Source organism: Pinus tabuliformis, chromosome Q (genome assembly GCF_031772625.1).
Source record: "Pinus tabuliformis cultivar Carrire ecotype Pingquan chromosome Q, CPIR1, whole genome shotgun sequence".
Classification (NCBI taxonomy): Eukaryota; Viridiplantae; Streptophyta; class Pinopsida; order Pinales; family Pinaceae; genus Pinus; species Pinus tabuliformis.
Genome location: NC_142296.1, coordinates 852810565 through 852837745, shown reverse-complemented (window position 1 = coordinate 852837745; position 27181 = coordinate 852810565). Strand labels below are relative to the sequence as shown.

General features: G+C 39.1%; 1 protein-coding gene across 6 annotated transcripts in view; it reads left to right on the top strand.

Moving 5' to 3' along the window:
* Nucleotides 1-27181, top strand: part of LOC149222233 (chaperone protein dnaJ GFA2, mitochondrial-like) — a 235275-nt gene that overhangs the window by 129386 nt on the left and 78708 nt on the right. For all 6 annotated transcript variants that reach the window (XR_016249417.1, XM_089385325.1, XM_089385321.1 and 3 more), the window contains exons 12-13: nucleotides 11512-11576; nucleotides 11769-11843. Coding sequence is in view for 5 of the 6 variants with exons in the window: in XM_089385325.1 (XP_089241451.1) it covers nucleotides 11512-11576; nucleotides 11769-11843 (140 nt within the window). In the remaining variant the exon portion in view is untranslated. The remainder of the gene's footprint in view (nucleotides 1-11511; nucleotides 11577-11768; nucleotides 11844-27181) is intronic.

The following is a 27181-nucleotide window of genomic DNA, read 5'->3' as shown; positions in this document are numbered from 1 at the left end:
TTTATGACAAAGACAACAATATAGATATATTGCAGATACCTATGATGTATGACTACAATGTATGGCAGTGATAGTCTGTGAAGTGTTCTCATTGTGATTGCACCCCTATGACAATTGTAACAGTGTGTGTGGTAGTTGTGATAGTATGTGGCAACAATGAGTGGCAGCTATAGCAGCAAAGGCAGCAGTGACTGGCAGCAATGACAACAGTGGATAGAGGTGGCAATGGGCAGATTTGGAGTTGCAGTGACAACCGTTGTGACAGTAGCAGCAGTGGACAAAAGTGGACAGTGTTAGAGTAGCAGCTTGTAGTTGGGTCATTGTCCTTGGTACGGGAGCATTTGCTTCCTTTCAGCCTTGTTGGTAAAACCCTTTGGGAGTCTTGTACTTCCTTCTAGTTCATCTGGTATATTTGTATGTGTATCATACATAATGAAGCACTTGTTGAGACAAAGTCTTCTGTGTATTGTTTCATGTTTGTTTGTTGCTTTGAATATTTAAAAGAAGCTAACTTATTGTGAAAAAGAATTAGGAAACACTGATTCACCCCCCTTTCAGCGTTTCCAACGGTTATCACTTTGAAAAAGTGATACTAAGGCTTCAAACATCTCCTTAGATTTTCTTTTTTTCTGCAACATGCGGAATCAGATGACCCTTGATAACTTCAAGGATCACCTTCTGTGCCTTTATGTCCTTATCCCATGCTGCCTGCACTATAGGGTCTACTATTGTTGGTGTCTGCGTGCTCCCTGAGGTCTGTGTTGGAGCTGGAGGGTTGGACACGACTTCCCACAAGTCTTGCTCCTTCAAGATCACTGAGATTCTTGCCTTCCATGGCAAGAAATTCGAAACCCCATCAAGTCGATCCTCAACTTTCACATTGGTTATTGACATGGATGTCCTGAGATTTATTGCTGAAGTAACATGAAAATTATAGATATGATTTTCTCCTAGAGCTGGAGCTACCACGTTAAAATATGTTGAGAACCAAGTGTATTGATATTTAACACCTAATTTCTCTTCTTGATAATTACTTGTGAATGTTAGATGTCTTCTTATTATTCCTTATATCTTTTTCATCAAGAAATTATACAAATGTTTGATCTTTTAGGAAAATATAGCGATCACAAAGAGACAAGAGACACCAGAATTAGGCTGCTAGCTAGGGCAAAACCCACAAGGGGAAAACCCAACAATCCTTCTCATATAAAATCAGATCAAAATGAGATATCCTAGACCAAGACCAAGATACCAAGTCCAACCCTCCTCCAAGTCACCTCCAAAGTCAAAGTCAATTCTGGTAAAAATGCTCCAAAACTGGTCAACATTTTATAATTTCGATATGCAACAGGGGGCAGAAATTCGACCTGTGGTAATCTCTAGAATTTCTGCCTCCTTTCACAAAATTCTGTCTCTCACACGTGCGAGCAGCATTGGTCAAAGATTTGGTCAACAAAGGAGTATTCTTGTAGTTTTGACTTGCTTTCTCTCTCTGTTGACTCTGCTTCCTCTCTCTTTTGCTTGGTTTAGAAAAATGCTTCATGTGATGATGTGTATGTATGCTCCAAAGTAGGTCGAATTGTCTCTAATATATCACTGTCCAGGAAGGTCAAATAGGTGCCACTTGGAGTGCTAGGCCGACTTGGTCAACATGTGGACTAATGACTCAATATAAAATTCAGATTTCTTTTTCTTGCAAATGTCCAAATGGGACATGACTCAAACACATTTTTCTTTTTGACTCTTTTGACTCTAAGCATGGAGAACATGCTTTAACAAAATATAAATAAATCTAATAAATACTTCAACGATAATTTTACATTATGAAGACTGACTTTAGTTACAACTTCAACAAAATATCCTAAAACCAGCTATCTAAGCAAGCAGATAAAATTTAATTACTTTGCTGGTAATATTAAGTTTTGCATGCAGCGGAAAACGAGGAAAGCAATCACACACAGTACACAAATATTTCTGCCCTTCTAGATCGGTTCATCATTCAAAATTTTTCTTCAGAACCTACAAGAGCTGCCTGACAGGGAAAAATGGCTCTGAGCAGTAATCAAACGAACAACAAACCTGAAAATTACAGCTTGCATGGAAATCAAGGCAGCCTGCTCCCAAATTCATACCATGGTACAAAATCCGTACGGCGATATGGAATCTATATGGACTGCGTATAGACTGCTCTGCTGGGCTGTCTAGCTGCTTCTGTCCTTTCTGCTAACTGGCTACCTGTCCTATTGAGGACTGCCTGCCTTCTCCTTGCTGAAATACTGTTGAAATTCTCGCCAATGGCTGAAAATCAGATCTCTGATTTTCTCCTTCACTCATGTGGCTTGCGAAATGAATGATCAATGCATTTTTTTTTTCCTTTGCCCTCTCTTTCTTCAATAACTTTCACATGAGCCAAAAACCTAATCTTCAATGGTTGAGATTTAACTGTGAGATCAATGGCTCTCTTCTAATTAAATTATTAAGTGACCCACTTTAGTCACTTTAATAAAAGAATGTTCACTTTGTTAATTAATCATTAAAGTGAACTTCTGAAAAAGCATAGGATACTTCTAATGACAATTCCCATCAGTAGACACTCTCATGGAGATAACTGTCTGAGCCACAAACACTAACACCAATTTGGTGTTTTGGGGACTGAGAAACTACTTTGAAACGATCCGAACCTTGTGGGGATGATCTTGGTGACTTGGGCACTTTTAGTGTAATGTCTTCTTATTTAGGGCAAAATTTGGGCAACTTTTATAGGGAATAGTCCTCTTAGGTTAAAAATTAGCCAAAAACTTAAAAAACAATCCACATGTAGGTTGGACACCATTCATCTATGAAACTACTGTCCATTGAAAATTCAACAGTGAAGTCACCTGCAGCAGGCTCTAGTGTTCTTCCCCTTATAATTTAATCCTTCAATGGCTAACTTGAGATGATAAACCTAATAAATTTCAAATTTAGCTTCAACTGACAGTGAAGAATAACCATTAGTATCAAGGGATGAATGCAAACTGAATCATTTGACATGGTTCTTTAAGATTGTTACTTCCATTTCTGAAACAGTTTGGAATCACTTCTTTTTAGAGAAGTAGATTATTTTTTAAGTTACAAAAAGTTGGACTTCAGCTTACTTGTAGGAATCATTTCACAAAAGCCTACGAAATTGTTTCCCATAAGATTTCTGCAGAGAAACTTTTGGTAATGCTTTATGTGATAGTGCCATAACTATGATATTTTAATTTCGTATTTAAACTATGTACTTGGCACTGACTTCTGCAAAAATGTTTCCCATTAGTTTTCCGTATAAGAACTTTTAGTAATTTTTCATGTGATACTGCCATAACCATGAAATTTTGAAATTTTAATTTCGTAATTGGACTATGTCATTGGTACTTGTTTATTAAGTTATTTCTAAAAACTATTATTTATGCAGTAAACTAGCTATACATCATTCATGTCTTTTATGAATTTCAATATTTATACATTATTCACTACCACTGAAAAAATTGATGGTGTTCTCTAGCTTTTCTGGAAATCTGTTCCCTTATTCAAGAAACTTGTGCAACATAAGTTCAATTCTCACCTTTACTTTTCTTATTGTTGGCTTGACCCAAGGGGATTTGAACTTTGAATCTCATGCTTTACATATTACTTCATAACAAGGCAGTCACCAATTGAATTGCTTCCGGTGGGCTAATGTTCACCTTTACTTTGAGAACATGTAAATTTTTTAATTTTTAGGAGTATTTGAAGACAGTAGTTGCACTCGCCCAAAAGTCACATCCTCATGACAGCAAGTTTTTGAACAAGAAACTTGTTGCAGTCCAATAAGGAATTTTTGTATTTTCACCAATTTGCATTAGTTTTATAGGGTGAAGAGGCCTTTTCATCCACACTTGTTGGATTTGTTTAAGTTTATAAGTTTCCTGGCTTTGTCTTGTTGTAAATAACAATTATTTGTGGTTCTTAATTGTTAATATTTTTTGAACTAGCTTCCTCTTATCATGATGAGGCTAATGCACACAGATTTAGTTTGTGGGGAACCATTATCAATTTGGTTTCCTTCACCTAAGCAACCATGAGTGGTTTGGGGCGGGGGGGTATTAATTTCACCAAAGTCATCAAGGACTTGCACCTGGTACCAACCATTGTTGGTTCATAGGAGCATCCCTAAGTGTAAAGCTAGAGTACAAGCACAAGCATGTCACTTGATGGGACTCAAACCTTGGTTAGGGTTATTTTATCTACTTGCTTTCACTAACTTGACAAGCCAACAATGAATGTTAATATTTTATCTCTTATTAAGTTGCTTTTGTCTTCTCTTGAGAAAGTAAAGCTGCTACCTTTGTCTTAACGAGTAAAAAAACACTTACGTGGCTAAACCAGTTTGTTCTAGCCACTAATACAACATCATCAACACATATTACCTTGGTAATGCATCTCACATTGGGGACAATTAATCATCCTTTCTCTATTCAATCTTTTTGCTTTTCATTTCATCTCAGTTTGATGTCCTTGGATTTTCTTTTGATCTAACCTTTGTAAACTAACTTGTTAGTTGTTGACTCTACAGTCTTAAGACCTCTATCTTACCCTAAGTCACCTTGTGATGCTTGATGGACATAAGGATCTCTTAGTTTGAATGGATGTGTGACCTTGTATAGAGAATTAGCATAGTGCATGCACTCAGGAGGTTGTTATCTTATGTGACATGATGACAAGCCTATTGGGAGCAAACAATGGGGGAGATAGTTGCTTGATTAGGAGACGTACCTTTTTGGGACGAGGAGTGCTAGTCACTTGGAAGACACTTAACCTCAAGAGGATGGGACCATGTGACATGCACCTTTGAGGTTGGATATTTGACTTGAAGATGCTTGGGTTTGGAAGCATACTTTGTGGAGGTTGGTTATGGACCCATAAACATGTGTTGAGGAGAAGTATTGGAGCAAGTAACTACCTTGGCATAGAGGGAGGAGTGTTGGGCACAAGAAGACATGTGACACATAGCTAGTGGAGTGCCTTGCTTGAAGAGGGGCATTGATTTCAAGGAGGATCATGCTTGGAGGATGCACCCCCTTAGTGTTCGGCAAAACCTTAGTGTGATAGTTGATATCGTTGTATTATAGAGAGCTCCATGCGGGTTTACCTTTTTGGCTTAGGGTAGGTTGAGGGTGACTTATGTGGACCTAGTGAATATTTTATGTTGCCCCCCCATGTTATTCTATATAAAGGGAGGACATAGCCATTGTCACTACTCAATATTGATGTCTCATTATTCTATATTTGCAATTGTCTTGGAAAAGTATTTTAGGGAGAAAAACCTAGGGTTTGTGATGTAAACCCCAAAGGAGAGATGGACATGTATGATAGTACCTAGGTGTTCTTGTGAGATGTATGAGGACATTAAGATTTGTGCAATGCAAGTAAATCCTAGAGGAGTTGATGACGTGAGTACAAGCTTTTCTTGTTGGCTTGAGTTGCTCACTCTTTGTTTTGCTTGTAGAGGTTGTCGCACTTGTTGTGAAGCAAGAGGAGGTACCACTAAGGTTCCAACTCTATTGAATACATGAAAAAGAGAGCTACCACTTTGGGTGATATTATAACCTTGTTCTTGTGTGATGCATGGAGGCTAGGGCAAGATCTTGGAGTACTAGATGAGTAGGCTTGCTTGATGAGTGGAGAATTCTTGAGCTTGATGTGATACATTGCATGGGAGAGGACTTGTGTATTGTACTCTTGATGTTTTATGGTGGCCTTGATGCTTGTGTTGATACGAGAATTGAAGACCCAGGTTCGCTACTGCTACCTCATCAACCTTTGTCTTGCTCTTGATTGGTATTTGACTGCAAGGGAGGCTTCCCTAGATCACCTAAAGGATATTCTAATACAATGGCTCAAGGAGATGGATAAGAGGTCTATTAAATGGGATAGAGTATCTATAAAGCATAGAAAGGCCTAGATGTTCTATGCCGCAGTTCAAGTACTCAATTCCTAAACCAAAGATATGGCTGTTATATGATGTGGTTTTATTGATTTGCAATGGTAGGGTGGAAAATGTCATATAACAGCCAAAGAAAAGGGCCTGTGAAGGATAATCAACGAAAAGGAACAAAGGCCTTCCAATAAACACCAAGGGTTAGGGTCACCTAGTTAGAAATTAGGGTTAAAGAACACACATAAACAACAAACAAGGATGATATAAGCTCTAATTGTTGATTTGGGGTAGCATCAAATGTGCTCTAGCCATGAAAATTGGTGGAGAGGCTAAAGCACATGAGGTCTCCAAGACCTAGAAATGGTTTGGGGAAATTCCACCCAATTAGAGAGATATTAAAATAATAAATATTTTTAGTGGGGTTCCTAAGTCTAAACTTAGCAAAATTAAAATATTAATGGGTATTAATAAAAATTGGGTGAGAATGTTCTAAAAGACATGGATCAAGCCAAATCTAATCTTAGCCGTTGATCAGAGATTTGATCTTGGCCGTTGAAGACTCAACAAAAAAAGTATAAGAGGAGGCTTGAGGGTTAGTTGGAGATACACCAAGTTGATCAGTCAGTTTGATTTTCTGGAGCAGGGTTTGCTGAGAGAAATTGAACTAGTGATCAGAGTTGCAGTGAGGGGCAGTGAGTGCATAACAGAGAGGCAAAGATAGTGCCAGAAGACAAGCGCAAAGGCAGAGAGGCAAACACAGAGCCAACAGAAGCCACGTAGAGGGCCAAAGCGACTGCATAGAGGGCCTGCGTGGTTGATGCAGAGGGTCAGAGAGCCAGCACAAAGCATCTGTAGGCTGACATAGAGGGTTCTAGGCTGACGCAGAGTGCAGGAGGGTTGACGTAGAGCCTTAGAGAGGCATTGGAGAGATTTTTGTGGAGCAGACTTGCCAAATATCTGCTTCCGAAGAGAGGTATTACTGCCAGATTGATATCTCTATAGGGTGAGCTGGTTTGGCACCCAGTTGTACTCAAGAAAAACTGCTTAATAATAAAACCCTTAGAACTGTTGCACCGGTTTTCCCAAGTTGGGTTTTTCCAGGGACAATTGTCCAAAAATAACGGTGTCCCTTGTGTGTTTGTCTATTTCTTTCAGTTGCGGATTTGTAGATGGTTGAGACTGCTTTTGTGTTTATTTCAGTATTTATATGGTTAAATAACTTGTTCAGTAATTATACAAGTAGGAGAAATAAACTAGATAGTGCAGGAAAATTTCTAATGGGTTAGACTTAGAAATTTCAACACTAATAAGGGAGGATTAACCATGCACAATGCTAGATTTTTCGTTTATGTGATTTATTGATACAACTCCTAATTTATGAGCGGCAAACATCCAACACGAATTCACTTTTATGTGAATTTTACCCTAAAATTTCTAGCGGCTAACACTAGATGCCTGCGAAAAAGGAAAAGAAGAAGAATGTTAATAAATTTTATGGATGATCAATACAATAATGCCTAGTGCCTTATTCTAAACGGGCTTGATGGAGTCTTCTAGGGCTAAAATTTCATGAAAAGTTTTTGGAGTAAGAGAGGGGTGATGGCTAGGGCATCTAGTTTTAAAACCCTAACTATTTTTCTTGTGAGGGGAGAAATTAAATATAGTGAATGCACAATCAGAGTTTCCTTATAGGGTTCAAGAGAACAATTTTGCATAGTATAACAAAGAAATATTTTAATATGAAAAATATAGGAGATAGAGCATGAAACCTACAAAATTCATCAAGAACACTTCTTTCAATCATAGGAAAAGAAAAATCCATCTCCAAGAGAAAATCACACCATAGAAGGATCACATCTTACCCAAGTAGTGAAAAGGAGTAATTCACATGCTTAGAAGAAAAGAGTAGTAGAAAGTGTGTGATCATCTAATGAAATAAGGGGAACCTCTATTTATATGAGGCTTACCGCCTTTATTTTTTTTTACGAAAGTACAAGTAAAAGCCCTAATTACGAGTTTACTTTGAGTGTTAAACAAGTGTGATGTAACAAGCCAACATCATAGCTCAAAAACATAACAAATAATGCCAAAAATTCCCACGCATGTGGGAGAAAAGCCTCCAATATGACATCATCATCCAAAGAGCTCAAAATGCCACATGCAAGTGACAAATGGGCTAATGAGTGCTCCATACCCTAGAAAGTAGCTTTTTTTCCATAGGTATGCCTCCAAAGTGTCTCCATACCAACATGTCTTCACCATAGTGCCCTATGCCACCCTCTAAACTTTAAAGGGCAAGAGGGGTGATGTGGCACCAATCTACTCAAGTGTTGGGCTCAAATAGTGATGTACGAGCCCTCCCCTGTCCTCTCAAGGATAACCATCATCATTTGGGCTTCAGAACAAGCAATGCCCATCAGACAATGTCAAGGGCAATCTTGGGGCATCCTGGGTCAATTTGGGCACATGATCAATATCTCCAACACCAAGCTTCCTGGGCTTAGAGTTTCAGCATCCGATAGTACCTTGGAATGTCAAGTACGATGTGGAACCATCATATATAGCCCAAATGTCTATGCATGAGGCAAATTTTTGGGCGGTAACCTGTGAATTTCTTTCCTTGCAGAAAATTCTTTCCTAGTAAGAGTGATTGGTTAAAACTAAAAAAATTGAATGTTAAAATTGGATTCATGACAATATCTGTTCATTCTGTCCCCATGTATCCATTGGTTTTATGATTTGCTGTATGGTTACACAAAGCCTTCTCATTGTTTGCTTTGATTGTATTACGTTAACCTTTTGATAATATTGATTTTTTGAAGCTAAATTCTCAGCCTTTTCAAGAATTACTGAAAATGATATTTTGCTTTTGCTAGTGGTGCACTAGCTTGGTACTACTTCCACTGTTCAGCAGTCAGGGTGTTTATGTCCTTGCATTATCTTAGTTCTATGTAACCAGTGGGGTTTATAATTATTAATATCATGCTAAGTCACCTGACACGGGGATTCGGGACACGTAGGATTCGGGATTCGTGGTGTCGGATTCGGGACACGCTGACCCCCGGAACAAGACACGTTAGGACACGTTATATATTATTTTATTAAAAAAAATATATATATATATATATTTAAAATATATATATATATATATATATATATATATCTTAAAAATTAGTTATTAGCATATTTCTTACACAAATTTTAATTAATGATACAAATTTATTGATTTCAAACATAGATCTTCATCTATAGCTATTAGCATGCATAGTACATACAAAATTCAAATAAATGTCAGTGGTACTGGTCACATAAATGATAAATGATAAAATCATAAATCTATTAAAAATTTAAATCATGATTCATAATTCATAACTGAAAGACAACTTACAACTACAAGATAGTAAGATAAACACACTGACAACTGTAGTTTTCTCATTAAGTCATCAAATCAAAATCTGTTACATAGGCTCAGATTATATGGCGTTGCTCCATACGTTGTGGTGACTGGTTCTATATACCCAACATTACAGTGGTTCAAGGGTTTTGTGTCACGCAATTTATGCAAACTGATCACTGATAAGGCGTGATACATATTAAGTTTTAACAGCTCAGCAAACTAACCTTAAACCTGCAAATTGCAATGCGGTCCGCCGCTCCAAATCGCTGTTACTCGCTCCAAATCGATGTTAAGGTTGCAAATGCGGTCAAATGGGAATGACAACAGCGAACTTAAACCTACCAGCAACCCGAAAAACGAATCCGAAACCAGGATTCGATTCCAAAATCGTGACACGTTCTTCATTTTTTTGACACGCTCATGACACGACGTACCCGGATATGACACGACGAGTCATTGAAACATGACACGTGTCAGGACAGAATCGTGTCCGATTCGTCCGATTCGGGATTCGTCCAGGGGTTTGGACGAATCCGGTTTCATAGATATCGTGTATTATTATAATATTACATGCAATCTTTTCCATAAAACCAGAACTGGGCTTTGAACTGGCCACCTATCAAACCATGCTTCGAACTGGAACTGGATCAAACTGGATTGAACTGGATTCAACAAACTGGAATTGAAAAAAATCCATAAAATAATTATTTTTAATGGAAAAAAAATATTTTTAAGATTTCAAACCATGATTCCAAACCATTAGAGATAAAATATGCAAAGTTTGCTTGTCTATATACCATGTAACGGTGCAAATATCAGAATGGCAGAGTGCAATACATATCATCAACAAAATACATAATCAATGAGGTTATAAGTCTGAACTTCTAAATGGCCTCTAGATTCCAAAAACAATGCTACAACTCAAGCTATTTGGCCACTGGCCTACTACAAGATTCAGATCACTAGTCAACATGAATCGACCATTCATCAAACTTCTGCTTGTATAGATTTTTCCATAGCCTTTGCCTTGTCAAACTTGTCAAACCTTTCAAGGCATTCTACCCTAATAGGTCCTGTCACTTCATCCGGTGCATCACATGGGATTACGTGGCTTCTTATACCAGCCAAGTGTTGCTTCAACCTATAGATGCCCCCCTGCCATTGGGTGCTTGCAATATTTGCACAACATTTTGCCATCAACAACATCACAATGAACCCATGCAGCATCTTTGGCTTTTGGGGCCATGGTGGATGATGAAATTTCAGATTTGAATTGAGAGAATTTGCAAATAGAAAAGAAAAATGCATCTAAGTAAAATGCAAAACCTATGATAAATTTCAAAACTGAAAAAGAGACATTTAGCCTACCAACAAGGGCTGTGTTTGATTTTAAATAAGGGAAAAATATTTAAAATAGGGACAGCAATCAGATTTGGAAATTTTCAAGAGAGAAGTCGTACATGGGAATGAAAACCAGGTGCTAAAGCCTCTTCCCAAAGATGCCAACTCCACTAGTGACTAGACAGCTTCAAAACTCAAAAGCTCGATGCCGTTGTAGAACTGTCCAAGCTCTAATATGCTCACAAACACTAGAAATCAGATGTGTGGGGCAAATAGGAGCTTTGGTATGCCTTTATAAGCTTAGTAGGGCAGATTTAGGATGGGACCTACCCATGATTTGCAAAAAAACCACCTCCAAAACTGTCCGCGGGTCCCATTCTCATCCACGAGCATGCATTTACCTAACTAGGCCGGTTTTTATGGACCTGGCTGGTTAGGCCCAGTTGGTGCCTCACTGGTGCCAGCCGGTTCGTGGGTCAGATTTTTTTAATTAGGAAGGATGAGGGTCTGACTGACTGGTTTGGCGAATTTCCGGTTCAACCCAGATGTTCTTTAAAACTGTGGCCTTTTCGTTGTTTACTTTGATTGTGTTAGGTATTTCAAAGACTACATGTTGAAGTTCAATACTCAGTTTTTAAGAAATCTTTGAAAATGATGTTTTTCGTTTTGCTAGTGTCGATCTACTTTTCGATTACTTCTACGTTTGGGGATGCAGTGTGCTTTATGTCCTTTCATTATCTCGGATTTTATGACATCAAGTATGAATCTGTTCATTGTGAAAGTTACCGAGCATGATAATTTTGTACTTCGTCTTGTTTAATACTGTTAGATGGGACTGGAATGCCTGCTGGAACTAAACCTCAGACATGCAAAGTTTGTAGAGGTCAAGGAACGGTCAGTGGCCACTACCCTTTTTTGTGAAGTTTCCAACCAGTATATAATTTTTTTGTTTTAGATCTGAACAGCATATTGATTGACATCTCTTATAGAATATGAATGGTCTCAAATTCATATTTATTGAAGGTCAGTGCTGGTTGGACCCCTTTGAGACATTTTTACTAACATCAAACTTAGAGTGTTTTCCAGATATATATGCAGCGTGGCCCTTTTAGAATGCAAAGTATGTGTTCAGAGTGCAGTGGAACTGGAAAGGTTATAAAGGTAAGTTGTTGTTTTTGTTGTTGGTTTTTTTTTAATAAATTAATTTTTAATATTCTATTTAAATTTTTATTTTTAATTAATTTCTCATGAACAATAGTTGTTTTTGTTAATACTATGACTTCTTTTTTTTCTTAGTTAAAAAAATCATATCCTTTTCTGTTACGTAAAATAAAAAAGATATATGTGTAATATTTTGCCCCGCTGTTAAGAGCCAATACATATTGTCACCAAACAAGCAATATAAAGTCAAAAATCTCACACATGAAAGACACAAATTGAAGAAACCTTGAAACATTTCAAAAGAGAACAATAGATTCTCTTCATCTTAACTCAAAGCTCCAATCATTTTTGTGCAAAGAGAAAATTACTCATATCTGCTGAAGAATAAGAGCCTGCTCTAATCCACCATTGTGATTTGTTACCTGCAAAGAACCTTGTAGTCTTTTACAAGCTTGCGTTGATAAAGTCTTCATTATGTTCCCTTTTTGCATGTTTGAATGAAGGAGATTGTTGTGTATATAAAATAACATCACATATTCCACATATATTAAGATAGAAACTTCTAGTCTTCTTCAAGCTTGTTTTGATAAGGTGCTGAACGTCTTGATTAAGTTCTCTTATCACATGTTTGTATGAAGAAGATTGCTATGTATATAAAATAACATTACATTACATCGTATATTAAACATAGACTACAGAATCTAGGACATTATACTTAGATGTAATTATTTAAAGGCTCACGTAAATACAAAACTTTATGTGAAAGGTCATCTTGAGGCATATAAATTCCATAATCGTTCAGACTTGTAAACCGTTGATCATCTTTTATATATATTTCTTTATCTTCTATTGAAATATTTGCATTATAAACTTTAATGTTTACAAGTTATAACATAAAGCCAAGATTTGGGTATTGAGTCAATGCAGTGTGTACACTTTTGTACCAGGGTCCGGCACCATCAATACAACCAACCACCACTTTTCTCAGTGGCTACTGTATAGCTAGCTTCCATTGTATGTCCTCCCTCCATTAGCCATACATAATGTAGTTTTCTCAGTTTCTGCAATACAAAGTGGTTGTTGACTGTACTGCTCATTGTTTTCTCTGCAACCATTTTAATGAGGAACCCATATGTTGCTGGAATTCCTGCAGTTCATTGTACAACTCTATAATGGCCAAATCATTTTGTACAACCGCTAGTTGCTGACCTTTAGGCTTTTTATAACATCCCTTCAATTCCATTCAATTATCTCAAATTTAGTCAACAACTGATAGATCCCTAGATCAGCCATCTGCAGTTGGGTCGTAGAACACTAAAATTTGCTGTGCAAGATGCTTATGTGGGAGTCTGCAAGGTGTAAGGAAGAGGGAATCAGTGATGATATCATTGTGGAGGTCAAAGAGAAAATAAATTCTCTTAAATCCTACCCTGGTGGCATTAAAATGGCACAAGACTTATAGGAAGCAGTAATGAGGCAAGAAATAAAACATAATGATAGATGGGAAAATGTAGTAACAATGAGAGTGGAAGAGTGGAATAAGATTGCATATGGCTTGAATAACAAGAATGACATCATGTTCAATAAAATACTTGAGAAACTAGAAGAAATTTTATCAGCGTTGTTCCACAACCACAATAAACTAGATGTAACATACCCAATAGATACAATAGCTCAAGGAATCAAAGTTGAAGCTACAATAGAATAAAAAATGAGTTGTTGAAATGTGACCGAAAAGATGATAGGTGCTGATGTTACGATTAATAAGATGGAATGAGTTTTCAAATCCAATCTCTCCCTTGCCAAAAGCAAAAAGTAATGACAACATCAAATAATTTAGAAGGATAGGCTTATGATTGGTGGTCCAAGAAATGTAACAGCCTCTCGATACACGGGAAATATTCATCAACTTGTATTTCTCCCACTTAAATTATATCCTCACATAATTGATTTGTCAAGTAGCACCTGCATATGTGGCACAATGTTATTGAATGGAGATCCTGTAAACATAACGAATTTGTTCCAAGCATTTGGAGCTGAACCAATAAAAAACATGAGAATTCATTTCAAAACCTACGTAGGGAACTGCTACCAAATAGAGGGACTGAACATGTGAATGAAGTAAAACCAGATTTGACACATATCAATGGAAAATGGGTGGATCTTTTATGTTATGTATAATTACCAAGGGTCATGTAAGATGATAAAAGAACAGGAGGCTTCTTCCATCGATTGAAGAATTGCTGGATGATCTTCATGGAGCCAAATAGTTTTCAAAATTAGCTGAGGGAACTATCAAGTCTGTTTAAAACTGGAAGTTATTGTATAAACTGCTTTTAGAACGCATAAGGACACTATGAGTTCAAGCTAATGTTGTTTAGGTACGACCGTGATAGCAAATTGAGAAGCACCTATCTCTATCTCAAAGGGGTGTTGCAGATTGAGCAGGCAGAGCACTAGTTCGGAACATAATGCGTATCTGAGATGTTAGTAAGCTTGCTGCACCTCTGGAGACTGGGTGAAAGACTTATGGTTGGTTAGTTGATATAATGGGTGAGCAACATGAGAGAGATGGCTGAATTTTTTTCAATAATAGTACACGCCATCTGAGAAGTTTCCTAGATAACCTGATTAAGTAGGTGTGGGCCACTGAATACATGTAGTGATATTGGAGGGATCAATGCAGATGCTTAATTGATCAGTGAAGCCTAATGCAATAGTGGTCTGTTCGTTGTAATGTCCTTGTTTTCATTCTTGGATGTATTGAACCAAATTAGATATAAATTGTAAATGTGTGTAATGGGAATGAAGGCATGTGGGTTGAATTGTAAATTGTAATTGACGCAATGTTGTAAAATGTGAAATGCATTGTAAATATTCTATTACAAATTCCTAGTGTTGAGCTCAAGGCCAAAGCAGATAGATAAATGTGTTAATTGATAATGTGATGTAAATTGTAATTATGCAATATTGTAAAATGTGAAATGCATTGTAAATATTCTATTACAAATCCCTAGTGTTGAGCTCAAGGCCAAAGCAGATAGATAAATGTGTTAATTGATAATGTGATAAGTGTGTTGTGGTTATGCAAGCTCTATAAATATCAATGCTAATGTATAATATAAAATGGCTTGACCTGGGTGTGAGAACATGAGAGGGGCTGTTATGCCACTAGAGGGAAGAGGAAATGGGGCCCATGGGAGAGTAATCCTTTCTACCTAGTTGTCAGCCTTAGATTCCATTCCCTCCTTACACCATGTGCTATCAAACCAATCTTTGAATTGATGTAAGAGGTTGTTTAGACATATCCTTTCATGTAATTATAAATGTATAGGGAAGAGTACTGTAATTATGGGAAGTGTAAGATTACATGTTTCCCTTTGGTCGGTCATAGGCAATCATCCTTCTCGATCATTGTTATCTCCATTCATCCTATTAGGAAGGGTTGTTCATAGTGCATTCATACTTTATTCTTTGGAGGCTTGAAAGCTGAGCATTATTCTTGTAGGTTATATGCAAAAGGCACATTGGTAGAATGGTCTGTTCTGCACACATTGAATAACAGCACAAAGAAGATTGCCCCGGGACTTGGAGTAAAGAAGTTGTAGATTATCCTTGTGTTGTGTGGGGTAGTGGAAGAGAGCACCATGGTGGTGCAATAGCTAGATGAGATTCTTGGAGTATTTCTTATGAATTAGTTGGTTGAGCTTGAGAACAGGTGGGATGACATGGGAGAGTGAGGTAGAAACCCTATAGGTGTTTCTTAATGTTTTGCCTCGATGGCCTTGTATCTCGACTTGACGGCGGTATCCAGTTCGGATATCTATGGTTTGGTGGAAAATTGTTTCAGTAGCTAGTTCATTTGATTGATTTCCATAAACAAATATGTAAAATATGTTGGTTATGAATATGTAAGTTATATTGTTTTCAATCTGCTTGCATATGTTGATACCTCATGAAATTGTATTGTGCTTGTGCTTACGCAATTATGCGTTTTTTGAAATTAATGGATTAATGGGATATTGGAAGGAATTATACGTAGTGCAACAATAAGAGATTTGGAGCTCTCTAAGAGAATGTAGTTGCAAAGGGAGATGGCCTTGTGAAGCAAAATTATTGGTGCAGGTCATAAACCTTTGCCCCTACATAGTGGAACCTTTCCAACTTGTAGTGATCTAGGTCATTGATTGGGGTCCATATTGATTGTTGGAGTTCATTATGGTAGTAGGTAGGTGGTTAGGCTAATGGTGGATAGGTTGTAGGGGCTAGATAGGTGGTGCCCCCCCACTAGTGGTGGTTATAAGTTTGAACAATGGGGAGGGTGGGCCTTTATCTCATGCATAGATCTGGACCACAAGATTGGATGCTAATCTACGATAGTGGTTTATCTAACGAGAAAGTAGTAGGGCTTGTTAAAAATATTGGGGATTTGTGGAGTTGGGATGCATGGCACCTTCCTGTTAGGATGAAGGGTACCCTCCTGTTAGAGCAGGTCATTAAGTAGCACTTTTGGCAGTAGGGGCCTTTGCAACCCACAATGATCTTGAATGAACAAATGGTAAATTAGTTGAAGGGAGGTCATGTGGGGTGGATGTGTGGGAGTTTTTTATTGATGTGTTATAAAATTTCACACTATTAAAATCTGTAAGATACCCTCTTGGAATATCTTAGAATCTTCCTTCAAATTTCTGTGTGTTTAGTATTTGTCAGTGACATTTCATCAAACAGTTTCTGTACATGGCTGTAGGTGCACTTTCATAATTTTTGATTTCAAATGGGAAGGTACAGTGGCAAGTGGATGGTTCCCAAAACACTTCAAACAGCTGTATGTAATATATTAAACTCAGAAAATATTGAGACCAATGATAGATAATTTCACCAGCAATATAACCCCTTTCTCTTCACTGGAAATGACTTTAGATAGACAACATTTAATTCATGTAACACTCAGAAACTTGTACAGGCATCTAATCAGCAATATGATTACACACTCAGATTTGAAAATAACTTATAACTACGCAACAAAGTAAGGGTAATTTCAGAGCTGGCATTAATATAAAATCAGCCTTCTAACCTGGTACATAAGTTCAGTGAATTTTCTCCATACGCAGTCTGGAAATCTGATCACTAACCGCAGCTGGTAAAGACCTCAGAAATAGTGATTTGACCCTCTTAAAACATCAGCTCAGCCTCATGAAATAGTGACAGCAACTCTGCCTCAAAGATCAGGGATGCTCATGGAAATGAACATGGCCAGCAACACTGATAATCAGCCCCTTCAAAGATTCAACTCAGCCAGCAATGACAGAGATGGTAACTCGGCCCATGGTAGAAGATAAACTCAGCCAGCAGGGAGTATTTGACATCAGTTTCAAGGGATATCAGGTCTCAGTCTCAAGAAAGTCTGTCAACTCAAAACATCAGCTCAGCCTCATGAAATAGTGACAGCAACTCTGCCTCAAAGATCAGGGATACTCATGGAAATGAACATGGCCAGCAACACTGATAATCAGCCCCTTCAAAGATTCAACTCAGCCAGCAATGACAGAGATGGTAACTCGGCCCAAGGCAGAAGATAAACTCAGCCAGCAAGGAGTGTTTGACATCAGTTTCAAGGGATATCAGATCTCAGTCTCAAGAAAGTCTGTCAACTCGGCCCCTTCAACAGTAGGAATCTTGAACTCTACACCAGCAGTACTGGACCATCAAATACAAGGATAACTCAGCTTTCATAAGCCAGCAACTTGGTCCCTTTTTGGACACTAACCATGGCCTGAGATAAGAGGAAGTTCTCAGCCCTCTAGAGGTGAAACTCGGCACCCATTATTTAATGATAGACCTCGGCCTCTGGGAGAATGGAGACTCAACCTGCATAAGTTGAATAGAATACCAAATATAAGATAGCACTGTTACCTCACTTATCTTTGTCAAATCTTCTGCTCCACTGAAGCACAATGGCATCCTCCACTGAAGCACAATGGTGAAATCTGAGTGATCTCGTTCTCAAACTAGCTAAGGTGTATGTTTTTAACACCGAAACTAGCAACCAGCAATGAGGGTTTCCAAAAACCCTAGACTCTTCCTCAAGAGCTCTCCAAATGCCTTTTTCTCAAATGGGCAAATGCAAGAATGAGGAGAGACCCCCTCAGTTCCCTTTTTTATAACTCACTGGACTCATTTGCTGCCCTTTTTACTTTTTCCCTCCAATTAAATAATAAAAGCATGCCACCAAAAGCCCCTTTTCATCATCCTGCCCTGTAGATCTTTTCGCCCCGATTCCAACAAGCTGTTGCACTAAAGTGTTTTTCCAAGTAATTAGCCTGAAACAACACCTCAGGTGAAATTAATTAAAATATGGCCGTTAATAACTCCGTTTTACGGGAATAGTCGGAATGCAACAGAACCAAGAGCGAATCGTGCATAACTGATCTTGATGATGAAATATGGTAAGAGATCCTGGTCGGACCCATAAAACGCCTCTAAAACTCTGTGGGCCCACCAATGGAGTAATCTCACTCCTATGACCAGGCTGAGACAAGCTCTGAAAATTCCTCCTAATTACCTCACAAGGTAATCCAATATATGGGGACATTACAAAATCTCTATTCCAACAACCTCGGTAAATTAATTCCTTATGATTTTGTTATTGAGATATTAGTTTAGATTGAATTCTTCAGCTCAGACTAAAATGCACATTAGAAATTTAATTGGAAATAAAAATTCAGTAGAAGATATAGGAAACCAATCTCCAAAATACACACACAAATATTTGCTCTTTAATTATTGGCTTTTCATTGAAATTACTCCAAGTTTACAATGGCTCTCAAGCTAGGAAAATATACCACTAAGAAAACACGAAAAAATTACAACAAACCCTCCTCTTGCTGCTAAAACTTGTCCTAGAAATTTGTACGGCCACTGTTCTCTTCTGTTGGGTTGTATAGCCTCTTGAAGTTACCTTTGCATTTGCTGTGTACAACCCCTTCAATTTCTGAGATCTGGGCTAATCTCCTTTTGCTGTTCACATTGTTTCCTCTTTTCTTCTTTGTGTTTTTGTAACACTCTGTGTCTTTTTCTTTCACTTTCTCTTTCTTTTATCACATTGAATTGATGACCATGTCTACTGTATCTCTCAATGAGATTGACAGTTGAGATTGAAGGCCAATTGACAGTGGACTGTATCGCTAATGTAATTACTTTACATACTATTAGAAATTAATCAACTTCCCAATAAAAGAATCTTCACTTTAGTAATTAACTTTAATTAAAGTGAATTACAAAATAGAAAGGACCTTTTCTTTTTGGACAACCTCTGCACATTTGACGCTGGACTTGTGTGAAAGTTCCTGTTCAATGGTACAAACACCAACATGCCCCATAGGGTGTTGAAATTTGAATGTTTTAATGACAAGAATAGTTTTTTCACAATTGATAACTACTTCTATTGATTCAAATTGCTTCTTCTTTATACTTTAGTCAACAAGCTATACATGAAAAACTTCAACCAATAATTCTTCAACAAGAGCAGTAAATAGAGATCATAGTAGGCAATGAATAATAGACAATAAGCAAGAGACAAGAGACACCAGGATTAGGCTCACAACCAGGGCAAAACCGACTAGGGGAAAATCCAAATTTTCTTTCCTTACGAGATTTTGTCCATCAATAGTACATCTGAATGATCCAACAAATCCAAAGTAACCAACAATGAGATACCCAAACAAAATCTACACAAAAATAAGAGAGAGATTACACTTATGTTCAATAAGGTGATCTGCACAAGGAGGTCAAAATATAGCTGAGGTCACTGTAATAGAGGGCTGAAGTTCCCAATGAAATTGTTAACGAACTGTGGACAAGGTACACCCAAAAAGGCCTCGGTCAACTTCAAAGTTGTGTCAGAAAAGGAGAGAAAGACTATCTGCAATTCTTGGCAACAAAAGAGATAACAAATTAGAGCTAGAAATGATCCCAAGTCAGTGTAATAACGAACCCTTGAAGATGGTCCAAACGACAGTGAAATGAATCCTTAAACTTTTCTTCGCACGTGTGGATATGTCCTGAAATTGAAGGTCAAATTTTTGTGATTGCAAACCAAAATGTTTGAGCTTGATTGTGGACGAAATGAATGCCAATGACCTCTTATTAATAAGCGTCTTGAGTGGGCTAATTAACCCTAATGGGTCGACTTGATGACCTTCCAAGGAGCCGACTTGTAGAGCTTGTTTGAGCTTAATTTAAGTGACAATTAATTTCTTCTTTGATGAAAAATGCCGACCGAAACTACAATATATTTCAACACTCCCTCTTAGCTAGGGAGGTAGTTTTTCATTCTCTCTCAAGGTTCATCTTCTCGACCAATCCATAGGTCTCACGACCCACAACCTAAGGAAGATAAAACAATCCAAGTTTCTCTCTCGCAAACTCATCATAAGGAAAGATACATAACATCCATCTCAAAGCATCTCCCAGACAATAAGGTCTCTAGGCACACAGCCTATAAGAGGAATCATCATTACATCCTGGACAACAATGTCTCTCGGCACACAGGCTACAAGAGGAATCATCAATACATCTCTTAGACAACAATGCCTCTCGGCACACAACCTACAAGAGGAATCATTAATACATCTTCCAGACTACAATGTCTCTTAGGACACGACCTACAGGCGGAATCATCAATACATCTCCCAGACAACAATGTCTCGCGACACATAGCCTACACTAGGAATCATCAATACATCTCCTGGACTATAATGTCGCTCGACACACAACATACAAAAGGAATCAAAATACATCTCCCGAACAACAATGTCTCTCGACACACAACCTACAAGATGAATCATCAATAGATCTCTTGGACAACAATGTCTCTTGGCACACAATCTAAAGGATGAACCCATCGCTCGGACCACAATGTCTCTTGGCACACAGCCTATGGGAGATGGTCTATCCATGATGCTATGTAATCAGTGCTCCCGCTCACTCAGAGAGTGGTTCTTAAAAACTCCAAGTTGTTTGAAATAACCAAACCTCATCTGGGATGACTTTGTCAATACATCAATAACATGCTCATCAGTAGGAACATATTCGAGCCTCACAACTCCTCTTTGGACAATATTTTTTTGTGAATATGATAGATTATATTACTGCACAAAAGCTGTATTTGCAAAAAGTTGGGTTGTGCGAGCAAAATGCTCTAGCATAGGCCTTCCTGGCTTTAGATGGAGCGAGTTTACATTGAAGCTTACAAAAAGAATTTTGAGATTTTCTAAGAAAAATTACAAAGAGCCGTGCTAATACTATCTCCTGTGAAGCAAAAGGGAGGGGTGATAGTGATGAAGGTACAACTGTCCCAAAATTCCTTATTGCCTATACTTTGCATGTCGATGAGAGCTCTTCGACGACTGAGAGCCAAAGAGAGTAACATATCAAAAAAGGAAGTCCGCCTTTGGCATTAAGGATTGCCCTCTGCAGGGTCATCATCTAGGCTAATGGGCAGCTCTTGAGTGCTGCCTTCCTGCGCAACTGGGGCCATCAGACAACTGGAGGAAGCGCCTGTTGCCTCCTTTTTGACACTAGGAGAGCCTTCGACTGGCAAGCCGACCCCCGTTGTAGCACGTTTCTTCAACATTGTGTAGTGCAGAGATTCCCTGGTAACAAAGAGATGGTGCACTGATTCGACATAGACAACAAAATTGCCTGTAAGCATATCGATTTTTTCTTCCACAGACTTGGACATTTATGTCTGCACCTGCATCGCTAGATCGAGGATCGTTTTAAGCTGCCATGAGAGGTCAATTGCATGAGTGTACAGGTTCTCCCTGGCCTCGGTGAGACTTGGGTCAGGGATCCACTCAAATTCTTCTGCCACCTCTTCTGAGGACACCCCTTGTCTAAGGACCCTCGTTTGAGCTTCCAGGTTAGCTATCTGTTCCTGTGTCTTTGGGTTAACAACAATGGCATAATTATGGGCCACTCTCTTGGCGGAAGATTCAACTCTGGTGGTGGGTGGAGAACCCAGGTTGTTCCAACAGGAAGGGTCACGACTGTGGCCTCTAACGCAATAGGGAGCTGGTTAGAACCACGCCTGGGCGCCATGAAAGGGGGAGAGGGGATCAACAGGTAGACAATGAAAGGGAGTCGAGAGAAACAAGACGCAAGAGCAGGCAGGGTGACGGGGAGGAGCAAGTAGGAGGGGGTATACATAGGGGCTGGAGAGCATCGAGGGGCGGGGTATACAGAGGCGAGGAATGAATGCGGGTCATGGGAGGTACGAGAGGTTGGTGAGGGAGGTTGTACCAGAGAGGGATGATAGGATGGATAGACGACGCCCATGAGGGGACGCAGAGCTTCTATTTGCGCCCTTAGCAAGGCTGGGATTGGGATTGCAACACAGGGTAGATTTCCTATAGTATTGCCTCTGGACGAGCAACTGCTATCATAATTATTGAGACTAGAGATCCCAAAGCAGGTTGTGCTTGCTATTCTGATTGTCCTTTTCATTTATGGTTTCACATTGTTGACGCAATCTACCATTCTCCAGGTCAGTCCAAGCCAGTGATCGTAGACAATAGTTGCCCATCGTACCCTCATTTGCTAGCCTGTCAGCTAGGCCATTCCCTTTATTCCTGACATATTGAAAATGAAGCCTGCTTACCCTCTCTATGTGGCCTTTTATCCTTCGGAGGATTCTGTTTAGGCGCCAGTTGTTTGACACTTGAGCAACTTACATGCCTTGCTGTCATTTGCGGCTGGCCTGAGTTGCCAGTGTTGAGTCCACTTTGATGATCAGAGGCCCAAAGTTGTGGAATTTGGCTATGGCCAGCCCGTCTTCTAGGGCCTGCAATTCTGCTGCGTTGTTGGTAGTGTTGCCAAGATTGCCCGCATAGATCCATTTGATTTCCCCTTTCGAGTTTCGGAAAGCAACCCCAAAGCTTGCTCTGCTCGAGTTTCCTTTCGCTGCCGCATCATAGTTTAATTTGAGAGTGCCTGTCTCTAGGGGAGACCAATGGTTTGCATTTCCCTGATTACCCGAAATCCTTGAGACCTTGGAGTAATGGGCGAGATGAAGATCTAGGAGGGTAAGATTACGCTGTTCCGACCAACTGGGAGGGTCGCTGGGGCTCTTGAGAGTGGAAGAATCCATAGTTTCCTTGATAGTCTGTTTGACTATGGACAGAACAACCTCTTCCAGATTGTGGATTCCCCTGAAAATTCTTGCATTCCTCTCCTTCCACAGAGCCTAGCAAATGACACCTGTTTTAAGGTTCCAGGCTCTATTCACCAAAGGATTAGGATATAGGGAGGATCTCCAATTCTCAATGGTATTGAGGATGGAGGAGATATCCCTATCCGAAACTTTGAAAACTAAATAGACCCAATTCCACAACTTGTTTGCGAAGGGGCAATTGTTCAACAAATGGTTAGCTATTTCTTCACTTTGCTCACAAAGATTGCATTTGGAGGGGCCAGTGAACCCTTTCTTCCTTAAGTTGTCCCAGGTTAGAATTTTTTTGTGCATGATGAGCCATAAAAATAGGGTGATTTTTGGCCAGTGTTTCTTCTCCCACAGAGTTTGTCGTTTTCGCTCTGTTTGATATTGGTCGTGGAGCTCAATGTAGCTGTAAACCTCCTTTATGTTGAAGTGCTCGACCAGATTCTTCTCCCATCTGATCTTATCCTCAACGGTTTTAAATTGAATTTGTCTTTCCTCGAGTTTGCTTGAGAGCTTTTACCACTCCACAGGGTTAGGCAAGGGTTCCCAATCTTTTTCATCTAGTCATTCCCTCTAGTTGTTAGTGCCATTGCTAGGCTTCCAGTATTGGTTGACCTTGTTCTTGCCCTTGTTTTGCATGTTTACCTGGATCTCTCTAAATTGATCTTTGTTAAGATCCGAGGTTTGTTGCCAGGTATCTTCCCAAAATAAAGCTTTATCCCCTTTCTAGCCTCCCAAAATCTGTGATTCTGTATGACTGCTCTATCGTCCCAAGCTTGGTTCCATATGGCAGAGCCCTTGATGGTCCTATTGAGCCTGATGAGATGTTCATGCAAGTGGGTAGGAACAAATTTCGCTTTCGAAATGATGCCCCAACGGGAGTTGGGGTTTGCAATCCATCGCCACCACGTTTTGGCTCTAAGGGTTTTCCCTAAGAGATCAGGGTCTCTCAAATCGAGCCCTCTTGCTTTTTTGGGTTGTCCGAAACCACCAACACCCACTTTTTTTTTTTTTTTTTTTTCGAGACCCTCCACAGGAAATTTCTTTGGAGGCTTCTAAGAATGTTGGAGATGATTTGGGGGCCGCAAGGGAAGAGTACAAGTATTGGGGAATGGCTTGCAACACAAATTTGACTAAAACTAGATGACCTGCCAAATTGAGAGATTTGAAGGTCCGGTTAGCCAGTTTTTTATTTTTATTTTTTATTTTATTTTTTTATTTTTAATTCCATTTTGGTGATAAGATCTTCCCATATTGAATGAGCCAGGGGCTTGTCTGTAAGAGGGATTCCTAGGTATTTTGAAGGGGGGTTGCATCTCTGAAATTCCATTATTCTGGCAATGTTCCTTTGGATGGCTAGAGGGGTGTTAAAGAATTTTTTTTTGGACTTCTCTTGGTTTATGGAGGTGCCAGAAGCATCAAAAAAACTAGAGGGGGTGGCTTTGAAGGATAAGGATTCTTTGATAGTGGGGAGGCCCATTAACAAGGTATCATCAACGAATTGCTGATGTGTGGAGGGAGGAGCAGAGGCATAAAGCTTGAGGCCAGATAGGGCGTTAATGGAAGAGGCAACTGTGATGGATTTGTTGAGGCCCTCGGCCATAATGACAAAAAGGAAGGGAGAAATAGGATCCCCCTGATGGATACCTCTGGAGGGGCAGAAGGGTTGAGATGGGGAGCCATTTAGGAGAATCGAGAAGAAAGCCCCATAAACCATCACCATTATCCATTTAATGCAGTCCTTGTGAAAACCAAATGCTGCTAGGACATCTTTCATGTAATCCCAACTGATTTTATCAAATGCTTTGGACATGTCCAATTGCATCACCATTCCAGGCTTTCTCTGAACTTTAGGTGAATGAATCAATTCATGGGAAAGGATGATGTTATCCTGGATTTGTCTCCTTTCCACATAACCTAATTGGTGCTGGGAAATCAGTAGAGGCAAGATGGTTTTTATTCTATTGGCCAAGGCTTTTGTGATGATCTTGTATATGATGTTGTAGAGGGCAATAGGACGAAATTTGTCTGGAGAGTCAGCGCCTTCATCCTTGGGAATTAAGGTTAGAAAGGTGGCATTTAGAACAAATTTTTGTATTCTAGACTCCTCCACTAAGGCATGAACCTCATTTTTTTATCAGGGGCCAACAAGCTTTGTAGAAGTCTATGGTAAACCAATCCGAACATGACGCTTTTCCATTGGACATAGTGATAACTACTTCCTCTACCTCTTGCATTGAAACTTTTCTCAATAGCATTTTATTATGATCCTCAGTGAGGATAACCAGAATGTTGTTCGTTAGTTCCTGAATAACCCTTTTCCTGTCTGTTCTAGGCCTAGTTAGGAGATTGCTGAAGTCCTTATTTAGTTCGACAACCATGTCCTCATGAGAGTGGATAAGGTTTCCCTCTCTATTTTTTAGGGCTAGGACCATATTGTGTCTTTTGTGTTGTATCATCGAACGGTGAAAGAAAGCTGAATTTCTTTCCCCACACTATAGACAATTAATGCAGGATTTCTGATGCTAAAGTTTCTCTTCTTGAGAGGCGCTTTCCTCCCAATTTTTTTCAAGATTAAGCTCTTCCTGTTTCCTTTGTTCAGTGATGCCCTTGCTAATGATTTGTTGCTGGAGGATTTCCATTTTAAGTTCCAGGTTCCTTTTGTCAGTGATGATGTTGCCAAAAGTTTCCTTGTTCCAGAGTTTGATCTCATTTTTGATGAATTTCATTTTTTGCTGGAATTTATACTTCTTGTTTTCAGTTTGGGGCAGTGTTGAAAATATCGGTATCGGCAAAATATCGGCGAGGGTCCAGAAAATATCTTATCGGCAATATCGGCAAAAATATCGGCAAAATATCGGCAAATATCGGCAAGCATAAAAAATATTTTTTTCAAATTTTTAAATATAGCCGATATTTTGCCGATATTTTCAAAATATCGCGATATTTTGCCGATATTTTCCGATTTTTGCCGATATTTTGAAAATATCGCGATATTTTCAAAACAGAAAATATCGCGATATTTTCTCTGCGATATATCGTTTTGCCGAAAATATCGCGATATTTCCGAATATCGCTGATATATCGCCGATATTATCATCGGTTTACTCCACCATTCTATCATTTTTTTCCATGAAATCTGGGTGCTCCATTCAAAAGGATTCGAATATGAAGGGTCTATTCTTCGAGCCAGAGGAAATGTGAACCTTCAAGGATATTGGCCAATGGTCGGATCCTGATTGAGGAATAATTCTGGCCTCTGTTATTCCATGTGAAGATTCCATTGTTCGTAGGGATGTCAATTAGATTAAGGCCCTCGATGGTGGACTGGAAGGCTTCAGAGTCCTTATCTAGTTTTCTGATGCCTCCCTTCTTTTCCCCGAGGTTTATCACCATGTTAAAGTCACCCGCAACAATTTTGAAAGGCAGGTGGATGGAATCAAGGAGTTTACTTATGCTCTGCAACATCTTGATTCTTTCAACTGCTTTGTGTGGAGCATAGATGTTGGTGACACAGATGTTGTCGTTGGTGCCAATGATTTTCAAAACAATTGTGATGGAATGTTTTGTGGCAACTGAGGAGGTTAGATCATACTGAGAGCTTTTCCACATGGTCATGATTCCCCCTACTGATCCTGTGGCCGAGTTCGCTGTATAGTTGTAATGCTTGAAACAATTTTTTTGAAGGAGGGTGAGGTTAGCCATGTCAAGTTTGGTTTCTTGAATTAATAGGATATCCGGTTTATCAGTTATGAGTTGTTTTTCCAAGACTCTCTTCTGTCCAGGACCATTGAGTCCTCTACTATTCCAAGAGATGAAATTCATTGGTAAAGGGTGGGAGTTAGGGCTAGGGCTTTACCTTGCGTTCGTTAATGAGTCTGGTGTTGAGTTCCTAAAGAAGTCGACTAGTTGTTTTCCTTCCTCTTTTCTGGCTTGGGCCTTTTGGGTTGTATTTTCCTACTACCATATTTGCCAGAATGTCATTGACTGCACTCTTTCCAGGTGGTGTTTGACTTGAGTTTCATTTTAATTCCTCTTGTAAGAGGTAGGCTCCTTCGATTTTTTGGATTTGGTCTTTTGGAATCGCAGCAAGATCGTTTTTCTTCCATTCCTCTACGAC